At 32.9% G+C, this 13,854-nt stretch overlaps 1 protein-coding gene across 1 annotated transcript; it reads right to left on the reverse strand.

The window, feature by feature from the left end:
* Positions 1-334: 334 nt before the first annotated feature.
* On the reverse strand, positions 335-1,334 carry LOC127739168 (putative nuclease HARBI1). The gene has a single exon (XM_052250767.1). The coding sequence runs from the start codon at positions 1,322-1,324 to the stop codon at positions 497-499; it is 828 nt and encodes a 275-aa protein (XP_052106727.1). The 5' UTR covers positions 1,325-1,334; the 3' UTR covers positions 335-496.
* Positions 1,335-13,854: the final 12,520 nt, after the last annotated feature.

The raw sequence follows: 13,854 nt of genomic DNA on the forward strand, positions 1-13,854 counted from the left end.
TATTCCAGAAAACTCAGATCGAGCCAGTGATCACGAGTGATACATTGCTATTTCTATCATATTGATTAAATATACTTTTGTCATAGTTCAATTTTGAATAATCATATAGTTATCATTTTAGTAAATAATTTACCTTATTTCCTTTGACAACTATAAGCTATAAGTATACAATGATAATTTCCGTTGAAAACTATAAGTTTACAATGATAATCGCTATACTGGTTTGTTTTGTATACTCTTATTTGTCTTGGACATTTTCTTTTTCTTTTTTGCCATGTCTTTGTCAGTTTTACATTCGACTTGTGAGTTTGAGTGTCCTTTAAGAATCCTTTTCCTTTCTTTTAAACCTAAAAATTGTTAAATTCCTTTGTACCACCAAATGAAATTTTATTGGTTATATGTCTGTGAGATAGTCATCCAGGTATCAGAATACAAGAATACATGCAATGAACAACCCATTAGTGATTAAAAAAGAAGGATAAGAATATTTTTTTTATTAATTGTTGAATCTGTTATTAATCAATCTAGTACGAATAACTGCACCATCATTTTGGATACCAACATATTGCTGTCCACCAATGTTTCCATGATCTCTTGGATTATCGTTTCCTGGAGGCAATGGAATTCTATTGTCAATACACATGTTGTGTAGAACAACAACAGCTACTATAATGTCACAACATCTAACTGGGCTGTACAACAATGTTCCTGCAGTGGTATCGATACATCGGAAACGAGATTTCAACACTCCAAAGCTCCTCTCAACAGCACATCTTGTTCTCATATGGCAACTGTTGTAACGTTGGTCTTGTCTTGTTGTTGGGTTTATGACTGGTGTTAGGAGCCAAGGTCGAAGTGGATATCCACTGTCCCCAAGAAGCCATCCATCGCTTATGTCTCCGTCTTCAAACATTTCACAAAGTCTTGAATTGCGCAATGCAAATGAGTCATGTGTACTACCAGGCCACTTTGCCACAATGTTTAAAAACTTCAAGTTTGAGTCACAAACTCCCATTACATTAAGCGAGTGGTAATTTTTTCTGTTTACGTACAAGTGTTCATCAACAGCTGGGCTTTTGATACGCACATGAGTACCATCAACAGCACCAATAACATTTGGAAAATTTGAAATGTCATAAAAACCTTGCTTTAAAGCTTGAAGAGATGCTTGATCTGTGGGCATCGAAATGTATTGATTGCATACATTTTTCAAACATTGTGTGACGTCACGTGTAATAGTAGAAACACTAGCTCTAGAAATACGATGGACATCAGCATTAACCAGTTGAAAGCTCCCAGTCGCATAAAATCTTAGGGCTACCATTATTTGTAATGAGACAGAAAATGCATGGGACCTTTTAGTCGGCCTTGCGAGCTCATTTTGGAACATTCCACAAAGTTCTAGAATCATTGGTCTTGAAAGTCTATATTTACGTACAATATCAGCATCGTCCAAATAGTCTAATGGATTGTCTCTGTCCCTAAACACTCTGTTTCGGCGAATATTATTCGCTCGCCGTCTTACATGAACATACACAGCGGCCATATTATTTATTTCAACTTAGGACATCATAACTCTTAGGACTATCCTAAGACCATCCTAAGACACCTATTCATATATCCTAACTTTAGGACCAAATTTAGGACATATCTTAACTTAGGAGACTTTCGTTAACCTGACTTAGGACTAAGACGTGTCCTAAGACCATCCTAAGACACGTCCTAGTCCTAAGACCGCTCCGTTGACACGGCCCCCGATTTAAGTCCGCGATTGTTAAATGGAACCCCCCCCCCCCCCCCCCCTCCCCGATGGTTAAACACATGGAGAGAAAAAAATAGACGGATTGAACTATAATCTATTTGTTTTGAAAGATCATTTGGATTAGAGCAAAAACACATTTAATAAGTAACAATAGGTTGAAATATTGGGGGGGGGGGGGGGGGGGGCAATCACCGAGACAAGGGCTGGATAACGTTAGTAAATTCCAAAATCGTTTAAGGTGATGAAACGTAGTTTAGGAGACGAATAATTGATTATCTGGGTTTTTTTGTTGTTGTTTTTGTTTTTTTGTTGTTGTTATGTTGTTTTTCTTTTCTTTTTTTTTTTGGGGGGGGGGGGGGGGGGGGGGAGGGCAGGGGCTGAGGATGTTGAAAATGAATATCCAGGCCTGGTAAGAGCTGAACAAATTTGACCAAGTAAGGATGAAAAGGAATTTTATGCACAACAAAATGAAATGTAGTAGGTAATTGTGTACGGAAGTTGAAAAAATGGCTTATCAAATGGTGAAAATGAATCCTTCCCTATAAATGTACAAAAGTATGTAGTTATCTGATATGCTGACCTTTTATTTTTGCATTGACACATTTTTTTTTTATAATTCTTTTCATAATGAATCCATTTTAGTTTTCTTTTCTTATTTACATAGATGTAGAGACAATCAGAGTAAATAATTGCAATCCATGACTAGCCATGCTTAAGCCCTGACATGATTTATTAACCTTGTTTGATAGATATTTACTTGATCAAGTTAATGGTTTTTATAAGACTATGGTTTTGTTAGTCGTTGATGATCTTAGTTATTTTGCTGTAATGAAGAATTATGAGAGACAGAAATACAAACTTAAGGCACCAAACATTCATGTTTTCATAAAGTGTTTGATTCAAGATTTAAAAAAAAAAAAACATTTAATTTGTTTAAGAAGGGAGGTGAAAAAAATAGTTTGTTGCAATGTTAATTGATAGATAAAAAAATCAACATTGAGTTTTTTAAAAAAAATAATGTCTGACAGTGTATGTAAAATAATAGTTTTCCTCGAAGTCGAGAAATTGTTTCCAGAAAAAAAAAAACTATTTCCTCCACAAAAAGTGAATGGTGAATGCCTAACCCAATTTTCACTATACCATCGATCCTTTCTTTTAAATCATGCAGTGACGTTTCCACATGATGGTTGTAAAAACATTTTTTTTTATCATTAAAAACTGCATTATCATTTGTAATGTGACCACAACATGATGTTCATCTTTTGCACAACTAATTTATTCTGTCAGGATGATTTCAGGTAAACTTAAAGGGAGGAAAATTGTGAAAAAATAGTTCTAACGTTTAAGGGGGAGATATTTCAACACTTGAAATTTTACTTACAGTTTTGCATATCATCTTTTATCTAAAAATAAAAAAATAGAGTCCCCATTTCCCTCTTACTTCATGGGATTACAATGTATTTGATTCAAATAATCTGTAAACCATATACCTCCTTTTTGTATTTTATCTAAATGAGTTTGGAGTTTTCCTAACTGGAAACATGGAATTTTCAAATCTCTTAATAATGGTGCAAACATAATTTATGTAGTTCTTACATATATAGCTGGTGTTGCTGTTTTGGTATTACTACTTTATAAATTGTAATAGATTTGATAGTATCATTTGTGGAATGACGAAGAAGAAGATGTTTCATTTCCATTAAATGGGCTCACAAAGAGCATACTACAATATAAGACATTAATAAGACAACAACAACAACAACAAAAAAAAAACAATAAGCAAGTATACATACAAAAATGTGTAGAAATTGGTTTTCTCTCTTGACCCTTACACCAAACTCCGAAACAGCGGTAACGCCCTCCTTGCTACGCTACGTTGATTTTACTTTAACAAATCAACGTCACCGCTGTTTCGGAGTTTGCCCTTACACGACCGGTGACACTAGCGGAGCAGGAACTGTTAACACTTTGTTGTCAAGTGTTTTGTGATGCTCTCAAGTTTTTTGTCAATTGATATTGACTGTTGTTGGTCTTTCAGTCGTTATTCGTGTGACCGTGCTGTTTTCTGTTTTTCTTCCGACTAGTGGCTATATGATATCATTGCCTCCTTGATGTCTTCTCCCTCTTCCTCTCCTGTTTTCCAATGTACCCGTTTTCTCTACAATTCAGAATGTATCATCTTTTTCAGCTTTTAAAGAAGTTCGCTACTCTGTTTCAAAATAACAAGCTTTTTAGAAGACTGGTATAACTTGATAGCATTTCAATAATGGAACTGAAATAGCAGAAACAAATGAAGGGTTCGTGTCCTTGTTTTCGAGATATAAGCCATTGAAAATTTGGCGGGAAATGATTTTCTCTAGAATTATCATACATTTAGCATTGACGCCGTTTTCCTTTCAAAAACTATAAAAAAAATAACAAGGATTTTATAAGATTTGCAAACATGGCTTTTTAAACTATATGTAATAAAATCATGAAAAGAAAAGCAGAGGTTAGCGGGCAAATTTTTTTAATGGCACTACATGGATATAACCAGAGGATTCCGAATATCTGACAAAAATTCAAAAACAAAATGAGCGAACATCCTTAATTTCTTCTTCAGGCTGATCACTGACATACATTTCACGGTGTCTTATATCCGTGTCGTAGTTTAAATCAATGAGTTTGTTAGTGCTGTTCAAAAGTAGAATTAGGTCAGTGTCCTTCATCTAAAAAGCATCCTTAGCAGAGCAGTATAAACCAATAAATTATAGATCTATCATTCTAATCACATTGTTCAAGATATAGATTTTCCCCCGTTCCTGTCGTAACTTTTTATCATTGTACTACTTAAATACCAGAACTGTTTGTATTTATATTTGTTTTGGTTGTGTGTGTGTGTGGCAGGTTATGGTGTATTTCAATTTTCTTGTTTTAAATAGTTTCCATTTATGGTGCAGATCAGCACCCGGCCTTGGTCATAAAACTTTACTCGGTACCCTGAGTACAAAATGTGTGCTCGAAGCACCAAATGCAGTACTTTGATTGGTTGATTTCTGAGTCTGAGCACGATAATCATGCTCGAAATTTTTATGACCGGAAGGCCAGTAATTTAAGTGTATTATATAATGTAAATTGTGTACGACGTATTCGTTTTACAAATACTCCTGCCATGCAATGTGTAATGTTTTGACGTGCGAAATGTATAGATACACGGTCACGTCTTATTCATGAGGACATTGTATGTATACAAAACACATGCATGGGAATATTCCTTGCTCTCTAGAGAGGGACCCTCACTTACAAATGTCAGTTTAGATGTTCGGGATTTATCATATATATGTACATGTAATATATCGTACACAGCCATTCTAATCGGGACGTTGACATTTTTTTTAATATTTCTCAAATTTTCTACGATAATAATCTTAAGCAAAAGATGCAAAGCATTGTTATTACTACAAAAATAAAAAGCAAAACAAAAATAAGAGAAATATTTCGAGGTCATTGAGAAAAGCCATGCTAGTGGTAGTTTGATAAAAGTTTTATATCACAGATGTGTTTGAGTTTTATATCTTTTTAGTTGGAAGAGATGATTTTGATATATTATTTTGAAGCGACAAAAAACGCACAGCAAATTTGAAATGCATTGCCGATTCAATTCTAGACTATATAAGCCTTCTCTAATTAGTGAAAATCACAAACAGCCACGATTTACTAGTATTCATTTATTCAAAACCTTCTTATATAGATTTAAAACCTTGGCCTTAATTTAAAATTTCTTATAATTAACGCCAGTAACAAATTCATCGAAAAACATAGTCTAAAAACAAGACAATGCTACGGAATTATAATTTACCATTATGCTGTAGAATTGAAGGAAGAGGGAATGTTGTTTTAATCGGATCTTTAACAGATTTAGACTGATAAGCTTCCTGACTTGGGACATGCAATGTAATGTTATACAAATATTTTGTAGGGATTTCAAGACATGCACCCCATCACAACCCTTTCTCAATCAAGGCCACTATTACTTTTATCAATTTAAACTTAAAATATTTCATATATAGTTTGTCTTGTTACAAGCTGCATGTAGTTTGAAATGTTCCTTGTATTTGTTCGAACCTCTCGAATTAGTTTTATTTGCCTCCCTCATTGCTTTATTAAGATTCTGTTTTGTCTTTAAACTCAGATCGTTCGGAATCTTACATTAAAAAAATGAGATATTGGGTATACATCTAGGACAAAAATTATCAAAAGACATCAAGATGACAATATACTGTCTTCAAAAATAAACAGGTCTCTTTGCAGTATGACAATGATAATTAAGCTGTTAATCGCCAACAGTCTTCAAGAGTTGCCGATAAATGAAATTTCAAAGATTTCTCAGCATAACAATACCATTAAGATATAACATAAAACAATCACTTGAGATAGACACGTGAATAAGTGACGTGGTTAAACCAGTTTTTGTGACCTGTTAGTTTTTGCATTTTATATCTATGGTTTTTGTTATGTTTGAATCATGATAGATTGGTTTTCATTAGATGTGTTAGAGGTGGGGGAGGGGGGGGGTGATACTGCTGAGATGATTTTTCAACAATGAAAAATGAATTTATTCCTCAATACACAGGCGAGGACCATGCAAAGAAAAACCATGATCATTGTTCATATATATCAATATTTTTATAATGAAATTGCATTGTTTCATAGTAGTGATCGATTAAGTTTATGATCGTTGTTCCCCCTTTTCTTACTATTTTGTTAAACGACTACAAGGAAAATCCGCAAAATAACCAAAATAAATGAATAGAAAAACACACTGCAATCAAATCACATCCGAATCCGATTTTCATATTTTTTACTCTTTATCAATCTTTTTTCAAAATGTTCGTTTATTTGTCATGTCGGTCCTGTAATAGTTCTTTTTATTCGGCATGGGTTTTGCTCTTAGTTGAAAGCAGAGAAGCGACCTATAGTTGCAAACATTTACGCCATTTGGTCTCTGGTGGATAGTTATCAGTCTACTTTGGCAATCATATATATATACCACATCTCCATATTTTCTTCATGTTTCTAGAATAGGGAAGTGTGTAGCTTTACATTTTATTTTTTTTTTAAAATAGACTATTTGTGTACTTGACAATTGAAAAAATAGAGAATGAAATAAAAAAAAATATGTATTGTCTTTCTAGGCCGATAAATTTAATCAAATCTCAAACCTTAGATAATAGTCATATTAATATGATAAAATAGAAGTTATTTGCATCCCCTCAATATTTTTCCCCCATAAAACCCGACATAATTTTTCATACCGAAAATATAAACTATTTAAAATTGATATCGTGTAAAATACGGAAATGTTACACCTTTTATAAAAAAACGAACATCATGCAGTTTAACAAATTAATTAAGCGATGCTTATTTGAGTTTCTCTCCTCGTGTTGATAACGACTTCAATGCTTCGTAACTGTTCATTCAATATAAATGTTGAACCATGTTTTCTTGTATACTGTGATTCACGAAACCTCGTCATCGGTCAATTCGGGTTGTTGTTGGAGTCGTGTATAATAAATTTGAAAGCGGAATTACAGAACTACCATATCTGCAAAATATTCCAATATCCGAATTGTTAGATTTTTTCCCCTTCAAGGAGAGACATATAATTTTGTCCTATTTAATTATATTATCTTTTATTTTATCTAGAAATGTCAGTCTGGTAATTTCATCTAATTCACCTGACATATTCTTTCTATTAGTATTTCGTACTGATGAGGTTATCGAATTAAGTTTTAAAAGATTACCAAAGTAAATGTATGTTTCGGGGAAGGGTCGGTATTTCTTTGCTCGGTGTCATGGCTTCCTCAACCAATAAAACAGACAAGACACCACGATTTAACCGAGATATTGTTGAAATCGGCGTGAAGCTTTCATAAGTAGAAGTTAATTCTATTATCTTTGGGTCAGGAGGATATTTTGAAAACAGAATCTTCATTTTCACCTGTTGCAACGCCTGCATGATTATTTACCGGGCAATTTTTTTTCGGATTTTGAAGATATATAAAAAGTCCAGCGATGGAGATGCAAAATCCAGCGCAGGATAAATAAAGTGCAGTGCTGTAGATATAAAGTATAGCGCTGAATATTAAAGGTCCAGCACTTGAGATTTAAAGTCCAGTGCTGGAGATGTAAAGTTCAGCGATTAAGATATAAAGTCCTCCAGATGTTACGTCATATACCAATTGAGGAAAAAAAAATGAAGAGAAAAAAGAAAATGCAAAAAAAAAAAAAACACAATTTAAGCGTGGCGATTACATGTCGAATATGCCATTAGACATTTAAAACATTTAGGGTTGTTGGAACTTTGTGAAGACATCAAAGACGAGAATTAAATCAAATTGTTGAATTGTGCTGGATTTGTGGAGAGACAAACGGAGTTTTTTACTATTAAATATATTTTACTCATTTCATTCAATGTATATATTTAGGTTTGTGGCCGTAAAATCCATCATTCCCATTCTTTACCCTTTTGTATATGTTTTTTTATAAGTTTTGGTTTGCACCCTAAATCAAACAAATACAGATACATATATTAATATCTATGAAATGCCCGTACATGTCTTAAAATTTAGAGTCGTTAACTGTTCGCTATATTGTATTAAACACACTACAAAGGTAAACTATACTACGCAATGCAATTGTATTTTGAGAAAGTCCACACTTAAGTCTTGTACTATCGGTTATTTAACATCATCGTAGTATATTTAAATGATCCCTTTCCTAACACGTCTAATAGAATAGTGTTGCGATTAAATATGTTTAGTAATTGTCATCGGATTTTTTTTTTTCAAAATAAGGAGGATCATGATTCATAACTCAAATGCCAACACTGAGGTTGTGAGTTCGAACCCCGTACGTGGCAGGTGTGTTCGACTTCAATGTTACTTGACTAGGATTTTCAGTTACAAAAAGGAAGACGAAATCAAATAGCAATCATAAGTCATGCGTCGAAGAAAAATAGACGACACCATGGCCAAAGTAATTTAAAAAATAACGACGAAAAGACAAACAACAGTTTGTAAAATATCAAAACATGTGCTTCAGAAGGGTAAGCAGCTCCTGTTCTACTAGTGTTAACCGCCATTTGTAGAAAACTTGAAGTACTACCATGATTTGCAATATTTCACAGATGCAAAGCCAGTTTGAGATGTATTGCCGCTTCAATTTTAGACTTTAGAAACCTTCTTTAAGTAGCTAATATCACAGACAGTTTTGATTAAGTAGTACTCATTTATTCAAAACCTTTTTTTTCAGGTTTAAAACCTTAGCTTGAATTTCAAATTTCCTAATCAACGCCAGTAACAAATGCATTGAAAAACATAGTCTAAACACACGACAATGCTACCGAATTATAATTTGCCATTGGAATGTAGAATTGAAGAGGGAAATGTTGTTTTAATCAGGTATTTTTAACAGTTTCAAACTGACAAGAGTCCTGACTTGTGACAGGTACATGTGACCTTTAAAATGTTTTAAGGGGATTTCATGCTAATCAAAGTCACAATAATCCTTATCAATTTACATACATTTCTTATAGTTCTTATTTTTACAAGCTGCATGTAGTTATCAATGTTCCTTGTATATTTTGTTTGTCGGTACGTACCTCTATAATTAGTTATGAGTTTTATTTTGCTCACTCGTTGGTTTCCGTTTAGATTATGTTTTCTCTTAAAACACAGATAGTTCGGGATCTTATATTAATAAAGGGAGATATATATGGGGTATACATCAAACAGACAGTAAATCAAGGACAAAAATCATAAAAAGACACCAAATGGTTATATATAATGTCTTTATAGATAAACAGGTGTCTATTATGACAAGCTGTAAATCGCCAACCGTCATTAACAGTTGCTAATAATTGAAATTTCAAAGATTTCTCAGCATAACAATACCATTAAGATATAACATAAAACAATCACTTGAGACAGACACGTGAATATGTGACGTGGTTAAACCAGTTTTTGTGACCTCTTAGTTTTTGTATTAACCGTGTATACGGTTTGAATCATAATAGATTGGTTTTCAATAAAATATTGTTGCGATTGAATATGTTGGGTTCCGGTGATCAAATTTGTTTTTTTTAAACAAGGAGGATCCCAACACTGATATTGTGAGTTCTTCTACCGCCCGTAGCAGGTGTGCTCGATTCCAATCTTAATTAACTACGATTGTCAGTTTTCCTGCCCAAGGTCGGTGGATCTCTCTGAGCCCCCTTTCATTCCGGATTCCTCTACCAATAAAAACTGACCGCCACAAAATAACCCATAATGCTGAAAGTGGTGTTAAACACCCATCAATCAATCAAGAGCCAATCCAATATTTCCTGACATCAACTATCATTCTTTGATCGTGGGATTATCTGTATTTATTATTTGTTTAAGTATTAGTAATATTTAACATTATTACAAAAAAGGAAGACGACATTAAATGGTAATCAAAAGTCATGCGACGATGAAAAACAGACAACACCATGGCCAAAACAATTTAAAAAAAAACGACGTAAAACAAAAAAAACCGTCCACAGTTATATACACAGGTGCTACAGAATAATAAGCAGTTCCTGCTTCACTAGTGGTACCCTCCATTATCAGATAACTTTCTCATTGTTGAAGGCAGTACAGTTGCCTATTATTGCTTACATTCACTTCATTTGGAAACTTGGTGGATAGTTGTCTCATTGGCAATCATACCACATCTCCTTATTTTTATTTAATATTACAAAGATTTTCACAATGAAAGACTAGACAGTTCAAACTTAATAGTACTACTTACTACCTTAACTACCTATGATGAACTAGTCTCGTAGGCTCTAATCCTCCTATTGTCTGATTTGTTGCGGTCAGGGGCTTATAGATTAAAGAGAAGTTCAATAAATCGCAACTTCACTACCTAAACAATAAATACCATAAATTCACTACCTACACCACATGTATCCGACTGACGACACCGACTGTGTGCCGCACAAACGTAAATTATAGTACATGTATACAGTCACATAAATTAATTCAAATAAGATATCAGAAACAAACCAAATAGACAACACTCACACGGTCGGACAAACTTAATAATACCACTTAAAAAATCCATCATCCCAGATGCTTATTAAGACCGAACAACAAATTGGCAGTATTTGGCCACAGCCTTTAATATTATTATTCTCAAAATTTATACATATTGTATATACTGATTCAATATATGTTGTTACCGCAAATTGCTGGCAACCGAACTGTCAGTGATATAATAATTAAACATAACACCATAAATGATGCTAACCATAAAAAGAGGTTACCCGCAGATCGTTGATTATGGCAACCGTACTGTCATATATATATATATTACTACCACAGATAATGGTAACTGAAGATAGGATTAAAACAATTTGGAAATCACCGTGGGAACACAGGAGATGGATCGAAACCCTTACATTGTTCATAAAACAAAATGTTTTTTGATGCAGCGAATTATGCAGATGCTTAGTAAGTTCAAAGTCTTTCTTGGAAAGTGCGATAACTTCGATCCGACTTCTGCACAGATTCTGTCTGTCCAAATACATTTAGGTGTTCAAAAATTTGACAACTTCAAAAACACCTGAAATTATAAATTACAACACGGCAGTATCTTATTCTAATACATTGTATTTACAATACATAGACATTTCTGGGAGGGAGGGAGGGCTTTTGAATAAAAATTTCTTCTGATAACAATAAGTTTAACATATGCAGCCTCTCCTGTTGGATCAGAAATAAAAAAAGGATCGTGACGTCAAATTGTATGGTTCACCAACCACTCACTAATAACCAAACCAACCTAATTTTACAGCGCACCGTGATAACTGAATATAAGTACAGGACTTAAATTCTATTAATAAATGTTGAAATTATTAGAAATTAAAGTTTCAACTCCCTCATGCAAAGTTGACCTTAGAATTGGCTAATTTTTTAGGTCCTTTTTGGTTATATAGCTCTTCTTATACATCCTTATCCTTGGCTTTTAAATATTCGGCTTTGAGCGTTCCTGATGAAGGTAAATCCAGAAAAGTGCGTCGGACGCATTCAATTAATAACGTGTTGTTTTCATTACTTAATACATAATTAGGTGTTGTTGGCAAATCTTTGATAGTTTCAGTTTAATTTAGTCACAATTTTCGTTAGAGTCTGGACGATTTTAGATAGTCATGTTGTAAAGACACTTGTCTTTCTTTGAAGACTGTATGTTGTTCTCTAGATTGTTTGTGTCGTTGGGTTGTCGCCTCATTGACGTTTACCCCGCGTCTCCTTTAATTTATATATATTTATATATAAACAATAAAATATTAATGTAAAAACGAACAGATCAAATATTTATTTTTTAGCATTTTGACATATACGGATTATCATTTGAGATTAAGATGACAATCTAAATCCGTTAATCCTTAATATTATGATTATATTTACAGATGTTTATTGTCGTAAGCACAACAGGAATTTCATGATGACTGATGTTTGAAAATGGAATTTAATACACTTGATATGGAAATTAATCATAACCAATATTATAGCTACTATTTATAGTGTTATAATTTAATATAAGGAAACACAAATGTATACATAAATAATATACATCATGATAATTCAGATATTATATGAAGGTTTAACTACATATAGAACTTTTGATATATTTAAACTGATTTAACACGATCTATGTATAGCTTTGAAAAGAATAGGGATATGGTATATTTATTTATGACACAAAATCCCTATATTTTTGATAGGTTTTAAGTGTTGTATTTTTTTTGCTTCATGCCGATCTGAAGAGTCCTTTAGTACTGATTTTTACAATTTGTCCTTTTTAAGGTTAAGTGCATTGCATTATCCAAAGTCAGTAGCATGTAATCCAATAGACATCATTGTTTGTTGTCTGCATAATCGTATTTCGCGGTTTTTTTTTTCAGCATAAATTAGGCCGTTGGTTTCCTCTTGTTGATTATTTTGTTATCCTGGTGTCTTTAATATGTTACTATACCGTATGAATTTTGCTCTTTTTGAAGGCCGTTCGGTGACTTGCAGTTTCATGTTCATAGCCGTGTCCTATGGTTTTTGGTGAATAGTTGTCTCTTGGCGATCAAAGTTTAGTTACCAAGTTTTTTTTACTGTTTCAGGGATCGTTATTAAATTAACATAGAAGTGTCATTAAACTGTTATATTTGCCGCTGAACGTTACTCAGTCATATACATTTTAATGTATTTTCTTTATGGAAAAACACGTAATTATTTTTTTTGAATAAGAAGGTTCCAATGTCTTTAGAAAAAAATGTCCCAAGAAACTGAGTTTTAGGGTCATGTGATTTGTAGCCCCATACATACACATGTATGTATGCATATCTATTCGGAGGAGTGTTGGTGGTCGATGTGAATTATAACTTGAAACAGCTTTATACATAAGTTTTAATTGAATATGGCTTAGTGGAATTTAGTAGGAGAAAAGATATTTACTTACAGGAATAATATTGTATACATCTTATATGTTCTTAAGTTGTTTCGTTTTTTTAAATCTTAACATTATTGTGAAGTCATTTATAAGGTGTTTAATTTATATACTTTATCACTTGTTGCAATCTTTTTCTGTAATAAAAAAAAAAGATGTGATACACAGTTTGGAGTTTCTGTGCTTTTTTCTCATTTTATCTCTCCATACATCTTCACTCTAGCTGTCAACTCTTTCTATCAATAAAATATTCTTTTCGTGTTCAAATGTATCTGTTTTAGTTTAAATTATCCAATTTACTAGCGTTCACTCCAAGCATAATAGGACTTTCTCATTCTATCCAAAGCAAACATTGATAACAAAACAGCACAGCAGTATTGCAAATCACTATACCATCGATCTGTGAAATACAATACAAGACCTTAATCAAATACTATGAGAATATCTTTCTTTGTTCAACTGTATAAGATAATGAAATTTTTCAGATTACCTTCAGAATCTATTTATTTGTGATGTCTTAGTATTAGATAAGTCCGTGAGCTAGTTAGATCGATTGAGTATAAGCAAAAAGTAAAATAACAAAAATA

Source organism: Mytilus californianus, unplaced genomic scaffold (assembly GCF_021869535.1).
Source record: "Mytilus californianus isolate M0D057914Y unplaced genomic scaffold, xbMytCali1.0.p SCAF_4, whole genome shotgun sequence".
NCBI lineage: Eukaryota > Metazoa > Mollusca > Bivalvia > Mytilida > Mytilidae > Mytilus > Mytilus californianus.